The 12,067-nt window shown below is 52.7% G+C and overlaps 5 protein-coding genes across 5 annotated transcripts; 2 read left to right on the forward strand and 3 right to left on the reverse strand.

Annotated features, from left to right (window-relative positions):
• Positions 1–674: 674 nt before the first annotated feature.
• On the reverse strand, positions 675–2,227 carry J4E86_002427 (uncharacterized protein; the record flags this gene model as incomplete). The annotated part of the gene is made up of 3 exons (XM_051442987.1): positions 675–804; positions 852–1,513; positions 1,565–2,227. 3 exons carry the CDS (start codon positions 2,225–2,227, stop codon positions 675–677), a joined length of 1,455 nt encoding a protein of 484 aa, XP_051306575.1.
• Positions 2,228–4,538: 2,311 nt separating this feature from the next.
• J4E86_002428 (uncharacterized protein) lies at positions 4,539–5,078 on the reverse strand (the record flags this gene model as incomplete). Its single annotated transcript, XM_051442988.1, has 1 exon — positions 4,539–5,078. One exon carries the CDS (start codon positions 5,076–5,078, stop codon positions 4,539–4,541), a length of 540 nt encoding a protein of 179 aa, XP_051306576.1.
• A 403-nt stretch (positions 5,079–5,481) lies between these two features.
• J4E86_002429 (uncharacterized protein) lies at positions 5,482–7,156 on the forward strand (the record flags this gene model as incomplete). Its single annotated transcript, XM_051442989.1, has 2 exons — positions 5,482–6,075; positions 6,128–7,156. 2 exons carry the CDS (start codon positions 5,482–5,484, stop codon positions 7,154–7,156), a joined length of 1,623 nt encoding a protein of 540 aa, XP_051306577.1.
• A 30-nt stretch (positions 7,157–7,186) lies between these two features.
• J4E86_002430 (uncharacterized protein) lies at positions 7,187–8,435 on the reverse strand (the record flags this gene model as incomplete). Its single annotated transcript, XM_051442990.1, has 4 exons — positions 7,187–8,007; positions 8,061–8,158; positions 8,211–8,348; positions 8,413–8,435. The coding sequence occupies 4 exons, from the start codon at positions 8,433–8,435 to the stop codon at positions 7,187–7,189; spliced, it is 1,080 nt and encodes a 359-aa protein (XP_051306578.1).
• Positions 8,436–9,668: 1,233 nt separating this feature from the next.
• Positions 9,669–11,450, forward strand: J4E86_002431 (uncharacterized protein; the record flags this gene model as incomplete). Its single annotated transcript, XM_051442991.1, has 4 exons — positions 9,669–10,256; positions 10,320–10,964; positions 11,015–11,141; positions 11,206–11,450. 4 exons carry the CDS (start codon positions 9,669–9,671, stop codon positions 11,448–11,450), a joined length of 1,605 nt encoding a protein of 534 aa, XP_051306579.1.
• Between the last annotated feature and the right edge of the window lie 617 nt (positions 11,451–12,067).

Raw genomic sequence — 12,067 nt, forward strand, 5'->3', positions numbered from 1 at the left:
GGCTGCGTAAATTATTTGGTATGACTCCAAGCCTCGAGCGCAGCAATCGGCGCCGGGAGCTGCGTCGGACCGGACCTTGGCGCTAGGCCGTTTTGGATGCGCGTCGAAGTTCTGCAGATAGAACTTTATAAACAGCTCATGCAAGATGAAGCATCGCTCTTTTGAAACTGGATGAACGATTTGCTTTCCGGCCCAATAGTGGCTAACGAACTACCTAGTCTTCCATCCTATCTTCACGATCACAGAGTGCTTCATATCGTGCATAGAGTCTTCATATATGCAATCTTGACATCCAGTCGTACCTAAATCTAGTTTCTGCAAAGGCCGCAGTATACGACATGAGCCCTTCAAACGCCGTTAATGCCCCTGATGTCCACCAGGCGTCTTTACCTAACTAGGTGTAATCCTCGTTCAATCAAACAACTCTCAAGGCTATCGACAAAGTTGCAGTCCCTGCTTCAAGTCCAAAAGTTTTGTTTCCGCGTACAGTTGTTCTCGGTAAAGGTAATCTTGGTCCGATGGCCAGCATGTGACCAAGTGTATGAATAGAAGGTACAATCTGAGCCGCTCGAGGCTAGTGAGAAGGTGTAGGTTCCACAACACCGTGCCACGTCATGTTCAAAGGCAAGTTCGCAGCGAGTCGCGTCGAAGTTGGCAATCGGATCGTAGCGCATTTAATCCTGCCAGTCCCACACCTTTTTGAGGAAGTGTGCCATGTTGACCTTTTTCGATTTCATTTCGACCATCCACGGGTGTTCAAGCATTCGCCAGGGGGTGGCTCTGCGAGGACAGTCCTTCTCAAGACTGTAGGAATTAGTAGGGGTTCATGTCTATGTAAGAGGGTTACATACCAGCACTCGATAAAGTACTTGAAGTTCTCTGACCACTTGATGCCATTTTCGGGCTCATCCTTGAGCTTGGGAATGGGTTGCCGAACGATGTAGGTGAGTAAATCAATAAGACCAGCGCGGGGGTTCATCTCGGTTCCATCGGCAGGGAATGGGAAGCGATGCTGCGCAACTTCGAGTAGAGTAACACCTAGACTCCACACATCGCTAGTGATTGTGTAGCTTTGCCCGGTGATGCGCTCTGGTGCCATGTAGTATGAGGTTCCAATGAAAGTGTTGGCGTCTCCCTTGGTTCCGAATTCTCCGGACACACCGAAATCGCAGAGCTTGACCTGACCATTCCGGCATAATAGGATGTTGCTCGGCTTGATGTCCCGATGTATGATGCGATGAGAGTGGAGGTATGTCAGTCCATTCAGCACGCCCTCAGCGACCTTGCCAAGGACCTTCTCGCCTGTTCGGCCTCCGAGCTTCTTGACCTCGCGGTATACTGCATCGAGCGATCCGCCTTCGCAGAACTCCATGGCGATACTGATCGTCCCTGTGCTGTCGTCCATGAAAGCACCGTAGTAACGGCAGATGTGGTCACTGGCGCAGTTCTTGTTAAAAGACAGTTCTCGTACGATTTGCTTCTTGACATCGGGATCGGGGTTCGTTGTGATGATCTGAAATGCATATTAGTTGAGTCGTAGCACACTGTATGGGACCATGCATACCTTCAATGCGAATGTAGTCTTTCCGCCCTTGAGTATGCATTTTGTGACAGCACCACCCGCGCCTTCTCCTAGACTACCTTTCTCTTCAATCATGCCTCGTGCGCTCGCCGCTCTCCAGGCTGCGTCATCTAGGTCGTCCACCTCCAATGGCCGACCCTTCTCTAGAGCCATAGTATCCAGATCTGGTAGAGGCTGACTGCTGTTTGCACGCTCCATGGAAGGCGCGCCCTCACTTCCTCCTTGGGATATTGCCGAAATGGGATCTGTGGCCTTTTGGACCCCCATGAATCCCAGTGCCGCATGGTATGATGAAGCAGAACCATTTGCTTGCACTTCGCCAAAGCTACCCGATCTTGAGTGTGCGCTCGCGTCGCTCGAGCCTGATGCCGACAGTCCTGGCCCTCCTATGATAAGCGGCGGGGGAGCTCGTGCGTTTCGTCCTTCGTGTGGTCCCTTGTTGGTACCCATGGGAGTAACGAGGCTTAGTTGCGGCGTCTGGCGGGGTTGGGGCGCGTTCAGAGTGGGTATACCGTTACCTGCACCGTTGGTGACAGGTCGTGCGTTCGGCGATGGTGGTATGGATAGACCAAGCTGGGGCGGTCCCCTCCTCCCTGGGCGCGCGCCGGGGATGGGTGGTCGCAGCAGAGGCGCGGGGGACGACATGTTGGGTTGTGGGTGAGGCGAAGGCCCGTTGTTGAACGACTGCATCTACGTTGGCTCCCGCAGAGTCTGAACCGATGCTGGCCCCGGAGATAACGAGGGAAAGTGAGTGGTGTTGAGGTGGCACGTCAATCGTCTTCGGTCCCAACAGAGTGGGTCGCTGCCGTAAGCCGGATCAAAGAGGCGGTCTTTCGCGCGGTCGACGTCTCAGGGGGAGGAATACGAGGAGGTGAGGTGCGGTGGAGTGTGAGGCCGCTCGGGTTTAGGCACGAGTGACGTTGGGCCACGAGTCACAGGCAGGTGCGGCTTGACAGGCGGCAGGCGCGACTCGGTGGTGTGGGGAGGGCTCCGTTAGGGGGCGGGTTTCGGGGGGCTAAGAGATAGCTCTTCCAAGATCAGGCGGACGACGGGCGGCCAGAGTGACAAAGGCAGCGGGTCTTTAGGTTTCAGGACCTCAGCGTGCTGGAGGGGCTCAGGACGGTGGTGGAGAGCGGCTAGGCGCGTGCGCGCAAGGCTTGCCGACAAGGGGACTAGGCCGCTGTCCAGCGGTTCCAAACAGCCTCGACACCTCCAACCTTCATTTGACGCGTGGACTAATAATAAGGAATTACCGACGTGTAGCCAATGACGTGGAGCGAATTCGATCAAAGGTCGGCAACAGCGTGTGTGCAAGGAGTGCGGCCAGAGTGTTGCGGCGTGGACGATGATCCCATGCCCGTACCTTGAGGTTGGGAGGATGCCACGAGACAGGATGCGAGGCGGGTTGTTGAACGTTTCCGCAAGCGCTGAGGTTGCTCTTTTTATCACTGGCTCCAAGCTATGTTTCATATCCTACTCCCGATGTGAAGGGTCCCTATTTGGGCGGCCTAGTCTATGCGCTGGTTGGTGTCTGCGTCTACATTGCCGCCGGTGACTGCTCGACTGACGTTGGCTCACATGCGAGTACAGCTCCAACCGCAGCGGGGTCCCTTGGAATCGATAGTTTCGCGAGGTAACAACAACTCTCCTAGGGCTTATTCTGATGACTGGGATAGTATGCAGGCTCGAATATATCCTTCGACTCGCCATCCTTGTGCGCACGCGAGAGAAAGCCCTAAGGGTCTACCCCTCCACCCAATTGAACATGTCAACGCGGTTTGGTGGTGCAGCTTGGCTGACGTTAGACTCTGCTACTGGCTCAAGAACCACAAGCAACTTGCGATCGGAGCTAGAGATTCATACAATCGCCACCAACATCTTCGTGCCTGGTGCATCGTGGTCTGTACAGAAGATGCCGTCCACGCAACCCAGCACCCATCCTGCGCATGCAGCAAACATGCTGTTGATACCTCAAATTCTGCTCACCTTAACACCATCACCTTCATCTGTTTCAAGAACCGCCGCATCACCCTATCTTCGGAACAGTGCCATCTCAACACGGGTGCCGGCGCTTGTGTTGGCTATCGACGCCAATGGAGCTATCCGCAACTGCATGAAGCTCTAGTGGGTCCCACAAGAGGAGCGACCAGCAGAGCCCCCCGGGGCCGCTGCATGGAGACCTATGTATAGCAACATCACCATTCCGACTAAACATAAGTTGTAAGTTCGTCAAAACTTCACCAAACTACTCGTCTTGAGTCAGTAGGCTGTGTAGAGGGTAAGAATAGGTTTTTCGATATAGCTATTGCATATCAGCTGCAGCTCGTCGAGTTCACGAGCTGTCGGCATAACTTCCGTTACGCAGTCTATCCTCAAGGTGGTAACACGCAAACTGTATTAGCACTGCAGCAAGAATATCCGGCGGTCCCTGTGTGGAGTACGTTCACGAAACACTTAGTGTCGTTGATTGTTAGAATAGTGTTCGTTCATAGAGGTGCCTGGATGGATTGGCCGGGCCTCGGCAACGCGCCAGCTTTGGGCAGGTGCTGTCCACCCAAGCGCGACCTTGGAAACAAACGCATCATCATCTCCACCCACTGTCGACGAACACCGAACAGCGATGGTGTGACTGGGTGGTACCCTGCAAAGAGCCCGACAATTTCGTGAGCGTTGTCGACGCAGGAAAAGTACATTCTCCGGCGAGCCCAATTCGTGGCGCGTCCTGGCGCCCGCGGCGGCAATGCTTCTACTACCAAAACTGCCTATAAGCTTTGTACATCTATACCGAGCATGCGCAAACTCTCGTGGCAATAGCAACATCACCAACTGCTGGTCTAACAGCGGATCAAATACGATACAGAACGGCAATCAGCTTAGCTTTCCATTCACTATGGGGCTTATGGCCGTACGCCTCCTTGGTACACAATACTTGAGGTGCCTCTCATCTGTGAGTGTCTCATCGTCGTTCAGGTTGCGGGAGTGCTGGGTAGCTCCTCCACTCTGCGTCATCGTAGTACCCTTGGGCGTATACCTCCTTACTCCCAGCCTCAGTCTCATCCTGGAAGCTCAGACTCGAAAGCATCATGTACGCATCATCGACCTTGAAAAAGAACTTGTCCAGCTTGCAATCGTTCTCGTCGTCTGCGAACACGAACAGCAACCCTCCAGGTTCTTTCCAATCCTTTCGAACCACGACGATGAACGCAGTCGGCCACCACTCTATTTCATTCGGTTCGCTGTCTGCCCCTTTGTCCAAGGCTATGTGAGCGTGTAAGACTTCTTGAAGTGTCTTAAGCTCTGATGTGGAAGGCGCAGGTCGAACGAGATGATCCTCGTTGCCCTGCTCTAGCCACTGCTTCTCAAGAGTCGAGGCGACATCTTGAAGTGATACCCCGTCGACAAGGGTGTAGACAGCAAACGCGGCGCGATTCCAGTTGAAGTCGTCGCATTGACCGAGCTCTGGGGCCTGAGGTGGTAGGGATAGGTCGGGTGCCATCAATGCAATTGAACGATATTGATGGGAAGATGCCTAGTAACCTTATCAACGCCGAGCCGCTCCTAGTGTTACATCAAACTGACCGAATAGATCCGACGGGTGGTCCCTGCGATAGGTATGCACGTTCGGAAGGTCGCTGCCCGCAGTACCCGCAGCGAGCTGGGCCTTAGATAGCAGGGTGGGGCATTAGCCGATGCCGGTGCTCTTACTCCAACGGATATCTATTGACATCGGCATTTGAGTACCACGTCAGCTTTAGACTAACATATCCAAAAAGTTCAGAGCACTGGTATCACTTGACATACTGAGCATACGATTTGCAGTTCACAGGTATGTCGAAAAACTTGGCTTGGCCTCGTCGCATACTGATAACTTGCTAGCAATTGACACAGCATCCATCGCAATGACGAGACCGGAAGTGAAAATTACACAGGGTACTCTGTTAGGTATGACATTGCAGGGCGACTATCCACGGGCCGTTGAAGCCTTCAGAGGAGTCCCCTATGCTTTACCACCAACTGGTGAACGCCGATTCCGACCACCACAAAAGGTAGCACCTAGTCAAGACACTATAGATGCTTCAAGTTTCGGCCCAAGAGCTCCAGCACAGCAGCTCATGATAGTTGGACCGAAATTAGAGGAGAGTGAAGACTGCCTTACAGTAAACGTCTTCCGGCAAGCTCAACCCGACAAAGCGACCGCTCTGCCAGTTGCAGTCTACCTTCATGGGGGAGCCTTCAATCGAGGAAATGCTGCGATGCACGATACGGCGTCCATGGTTGGATGGTCTGAATCGCCCTTCATCGCAGTATCGTTCGGTTACCGTATAGGAGCGTTGGGTTTCCTACCATCAAAGCTGAGCGTTGCAGAAGGCGCACTCAACCTGGGCTTGAAGGACCAGATTTGCTTACTTGACTGGGTCGAAGAGAACATTGAGCACTTCGGTGGCGACAAGAACAATGTCACGCTTATAGGGCTTTCGGCCGGTGCACACTCTGTACGTGTGAAACCACTGCACACCCCAACCAGGCTTACTGACATTTGTCTAGATAGGGCATCATCTTCTGAACTATGAGGAGGGTGTAAAGCCCAAGTTTCATCGTGTCATCATCGAGTCAGGCGCTCCGACATCTCGCGCTGTTCGCAACCCCGACGCAGAGATCCACGAGATGCAATTCAAAGACTTTCTGGAAGAAGTTGAATGTCCTTCAACCCTACCAGAGTCAGAAGTCTTCAGCTACCTTCGCAAACTTCCCACCTCCACGATCGCCAAAGCTCAAACCAAGGTATTCCAAAAGTACAACCCCAGTCTACGCTGGGCGTTCCAGCCAGTAATCGACAATGAGATCATCCGCCGCCGTCCAATCGATGCATGGCGGACGGGTAAATGGTACAAGATGCCCATCATGACCGGATTTCAAGGGAATGAAGGCTCGCTGTACGTCAACAAGAAGATGTCGACTTCCTCGGAATTCCTAGATTTCTGGAAGACCTTGCTGCCACAGATGAGCGACGACGATATCCGAACGATACACAAGTTGTACCCTGACCCGACCGAAGTACCGGACTCTATCTACAAAGAGACGCGGCTCGAGCATGGTGTCGGCGCTATGTACAAGCGTATCGAGGCGGCCTACGCGCACTACGCATACGTAGCTCCAGTCCGTCAAACGGCTTTCTTCGCCAGCCATGATGCACCTGTATACCTGTATCACTGGGCAATGAGACGCGACATTGTCGATGGTGCTCGTCACGCAGACAACATGTTCTACGAAATGAGAGACCCGAAGTTCATTGCGAAGTCTAAGAGCCAGGACGAATTGTCAGGCATCCTTCACGCGTATATCACTAGTTTCATTTGTACAGGCACTCCGAATGGACTCGAGGGCACATATGCGAACAGAACGGAATGGAAGAGCTATGATAGAGCGGATCCGAAGGTGATGATCTTTGGGAGGGATAACGAGGAGTTTATTGGTGGGGAGATCATTGGTGAGCCGGCTATCATGGTTGACGACACGTATGCGAAGGAGGAGAGTGACTTTTGGTGGTCCAAGGTTGAACTGTCTCAGCAGTAGTTTTGATCTTTCCGCTACTAGCAATCAACATCATAGCTTAGCTTGCAGCCCAATCTCACCAACAAGCCCTACAACCTCCTCCGCACACCCAAACGAGCCCTGGTATCCCCACCCCGCATGCCCATAGTTATGCACAACCCAAACCCCATCGACCCTCTCCTTCTCAAGTCTGACACCAGCCTCCCTTCCCGGTCTCAGCCCAACGCCATGCCGGATAACATCAAGGTGCTCTGGCCCTTTCCCATCCGTCAGCTCAGGCAACAAACTAACCGCCCTCTTCATGATGCGACTAGTGATATTGGGATCGGGCTGACTCTCCCAGTTTCCGCTTTGCATGGTGCCTCCCAGTACTGTTCCGCCGCCAACTGCTCGCGTCATCATGTAGCAAGCCTCGTCTTCGCTGTCGTCCGTGCCAGACACGAACACCATAGCTGGGGCTACGTTTCTTACTACAACGACCTGGCCCCGAATTGGGTAGCAGGTCTTGTCCTCTACACCTCCTAATTTCCCAGCTGATAGCCCAGTCGCGTTGACGATGATGTCTGGCTTGAAGTTTCCGATCCAAGGAGACCGCAGATCAGATATGTGGGATACAGTTTTCCGATAGAACTCCACTTCATTTGCGCGGCATTGGCCTACGAGCCAGGGGAGGTATAGGGCGGGGTTGATGCACACGGAGCCGAATTCGCTGCCTGATGCCATTCCTGATGGCAACTCGGAGGGGGAGAGATTGCGATAGTCGTCGACTAGTTCGCGCCACCAGGGGTTTTCGGTAAAGACGTTGTTGAAGGATGTGGCGCCGCCGCTTTGCAGCTTCTTCATATCTTGCTTTCGGCGGTAGATGCGGCATTCTGCTTTTGTTTGAGTATGCTATTGTGGTCTGGCCGTGAGAGAGTTTGCTCACTCTGTAGGTGGATACCAGCCTCTGGCACTTCTGTTGCTAGTCTTTTGAGTTGCGGCCATGTTCTACGTTCATAGCGACTTTGTGGTTCTGAAGACATACTGTACAACATACATCAGCTGATTGTGTACGCAGCTGTTCGCGTATACTTACGGCATGAAGTTTGCGCCGGCCCATGGTGATGCATACTCGATATCGGAGTCGCCGGGCATATGCTTGGCTACGACCGCAATCCTGTTACTTGGATCTTTGGAGAGAAGATACGCTGAGGTCAGTCCGGAGACGCCTGCTCTTTACACCAAGAAGCGTTAGCATTACCGAGCTGACAGCTGTCGGGAAATGGAACGAAGCGTACCCGATTACGATGATGTTAGGCATCTTCTAGTTGCAATGTTTCCAGCTTTCCGTGAATGTTCCAAAGGCAAAGATCTTCTTCTCAGGTTTCAAGAGGAGTGGGACGCTTCCTTGAGGCGCACAAGCATTCACTAGGCTCGCCAGGCTTAAGTAGTCGGGTCGGATATGCAGCATCGATGCCAAGCCCGAGCCGCGAGTTCTCCGCCGGGGAACTCAACACTATTGACAGTTGTTGCCTGGAAGGCTTGAACGTGCTCGCCATTCTGTTGATCGCTTTACATGAAGCAGAAAGTGTGATTTCTTTGAGGTTCGCGGTGTCAATGCTTATCGATAAGACAGTGCCACTCAATTGAGCGAAGACCTCAGCTGCAGCTGCACCGTCCACCGAATCTCTCCTGCCTCACTGTCCCCCTTCACAAACCTCACAACAACGACAGCGGAGAGATGCGTCACACACACGCAAGCCACATCTGATTCTCAGATGAAACCGTCTCCACGACGCGAGAAAAGGCTGCTAAGGTCATGGAGAAAGACTCGTCTTTGTAGCCTAGAGACCGGCCATCAAAATCACAGCATTCTCCATTTTGAAGAAGCCTTGCTTCGACTTGTGTCGAAGATAACCAAAGGATTGAACCTGTTAGCTATCTTATCTAAGTGACATATCGTTCGATGTTTTGCGCGGTGATGGCATTGGTGATGCCGTCTTCGGAGCTCTCGCACAATCGATGCAGGTATGGCGGAGCCGCTAACGGGTACTGGTGGTCACTAGGATGCGACCCCAGCTTGCGACCACCACTCTACGAATGCCGCGGGGCGCTACCGGTATCTGACATCTGCCATGCGACTCCCTTATCACTGCCGAAGTATTGCCGTCGGGCGATGGCATGTTCACAAATCTGCTGCATCCTTTCAAGGTCACTTACCAGGGCGGTGATCCACTTCTTGAATCCTTATCCAGGTTTGATTTCAGCTTGCAGGCGTATACTGGCCCACTATGATAACAAGGTAGCAACGAGTCCCGGATATATCCTCTGGGTAATGCGATCGGCCGCCTGTCTTCCGCTATCACGCGTTCTTATCGAATCCTACATGGGTTCCGTTCATTTGCATTGAATGATTGATGTCGCGGGGTAGTTCGACGCGGGTATCTCATCCGAAGTTATGTTAAAGCTCTACTGCAAGCATCCTCGTATGGCTGCTCTGGTCCCCTACGCATAAATCACTCACTTTGTTGATTGTCGACCCTCGTTTTCAACCATGTCGACGCAGCCGAATACCACGAAATGCGACGACAAAACACCGACCATGTCAAAAGACATGGAGGTTCAGCTCAGCAGCATGGACGCGAACTCTCTTCACAAGCATGAAAGCGCTATTGTGGGTGAAGTTGAAGACCTCGATGAAGCAAACCTGTTCCTAAGGCAACATAATATCACACCGGAGTACATGGCTGAGCTCCTTGAAGACGACATAGCCAACAAGCGCGTTTCCAGGAAAGTCGACCTGTTGCTGTTACCACTACTATGTGGAACCTACTTCCTCCAGTACATCGACAAGCAAGCAATGGGCTACTCCGCCGTCTTCGATCTTTTCGAGACTACTGGCATCACTGGTGATCAGTACTCCTGGCTGGCGTCGATCTTCTACTTTGCCTACTTGCTCGCTGAATGGCCATCAGCATACCTTGCGCAGCACTTTCCAACCGGCCGAGTGGTGTCGCTCTTCTGCTTCTGTTGGGGCTCCATTATGCTACTTACAGCTGCTACCCACAACTTCGCGGGCTTCGCTGTCATGCGCTTCCTCTTGGGTGTCTTCGAGAGTGTTGTGACGCCCGCGTTTATGATGGTGAGTCTTGCTCTTCAGGTTACATGCCGTACACACACTGACGCTTTTTCTTTACTGTTGCAGATCGTCGGAATGTGGTACGTAGGAAAACAACAACCCGCAAGGGCGGGTACGTTCTACTGCTTCAACGGCCTCGGTAGTGCCGTCGGGGGCATCCTGTTCTACGGCGCCGGATATGCGAAGAGCTTCGTCGTCTGGAAGATCATATACATCATCTGTGGAGGTATGACCGTCTTATGGTCTGTAGTCCTCTTCTTCAGGTTGCCGGACAACATCATGACAGCCAAGAGCTTTTCTGTCGAAGAGAAGGCTCTCCTGATCGCGCGCGCCGCTAGCAATCGCACCGGAGTGTACAATCGCAAAATCAAGCTGCCTCAGGTCTGGGAGGCCTTGATGGACCCGCAAATCTGGATACTCTTTCTGTTTGTCACGCTCAACGAAATGATCAACGGCGGCACTGCGAACTTCGGCAAGCTCATTGTCAAGGACGCAGCGGGAGGTGATCCACTAAAGACAACACTGTATGGCATCCCGCAGGGCTTCGCTCAAGTGTTCTGGGTTTTCACAGGCCCTTTTCTCGCCTCTCGACTGCCGAACGCGCGCACATACATTATGGCTCTTTACCTCTGTCCAACGATCATCGGCGCATGTCTGATCTGGCAACTTCCACGCACTAATCTGGCTGGGTGTTTGGCGGGTTATTACATGGTTCGTCTTCACCATTTGTCGCTCTGCAGAGATGTTGCTAACAAAGGTAGATTGGCGCCTTTGTTGGCTCTCTGGTGATTGCGCTTCAATTTCCGGCATCAAACGTAGGCGGCTACACCAAGCGTACTACTAGCACAGCTTTCGTCTTTCTGGGTTATTGTGTTGGTAACATCATCGGTAAGCCTCACCACACCGTCAAAGCCCATCTCAAAACCGCGGTTACTAACATCACCTACTTCAGGTCCACAAGCCTTCTTGGCGAAGGAAGCCCCAAAATACGAGACCGGTGTGAAGATGATCTTGGGATGCGCAGTCTCTCAAGTTGTGCTAGCGCTCTGCCTGCGAGCCCTGCTCTTACGGCGGAACGCCCAACGCGATCGCGAAGAAGCGGAGAGCTCACATGCTCAAGGCATGAATTCGAGCGATGTGGATTCCATTGAGGATACTACCGACTTCCACAACAGGACGTTTCGGTATAGTGTATAAATTTGGTGTCGGCATTGGACACCCCGTCATAGGGCTGCTATAGTTAGCGCGTTGCCATATCCGATCAAAGAACGAGCATATTTGCTTACTTATGGTACTATTCATGTTCCATTTTGAGCCTCAGGGTCTCCTTCCCTCGCTTTCATCTCTTCTTTCTGCCTCTCCTTGACTTTCTTCGGTTTCTTCGCGCTAACCGGCCCATCGGCACTTCTATCCTTCCACTACCCACGACCTCACATTAGCCGCCTCTCTTTCTCCCAGAACCTTTCAGCAACTCACCATGCCCCCATACCGGTAATATGGGTATTCATCTTGCATCCCTTTTGCGTCTTCAACGCCACCAGAGACCGATTTCCAGCATGCACCAGGGCAGACGAAATGCCATTTTTGCGATTCGTCGATCTGGCAGCGCACGAGAACGTCGCGGGGTTTGGAACAGAGAGTGCAGGACTTTGTCATCGCGTAACAGTACGTATCGTGAATGAGAGTTCATAGTTTGAGCATTGAAGACGAAGTTCGCTACTAGCCGCAAGCGGAGAGAAGTGATGACATCATGAAGTCTCCTGCGCCGGCGCAGACGTGCGCCCGCCATCCTCACACATTTCCCCAGGTTTTCC

The sequence above is a fragment of the Alternaria arbusti genome, assembly GCF_024043155.1.
Source record: "Alternaria arbusti strain BMP 1465 chromosome Unknown scaffold_2, whole genome shotgun sequence".
NCBI classification, from domain to species: domain Eukaryota; kingdom Fungi; phylum Ascomycota; class Dothideomycetes; order Pleosporales; family Pleosporaceae; genus Alternaria; species Alternaria arbusti.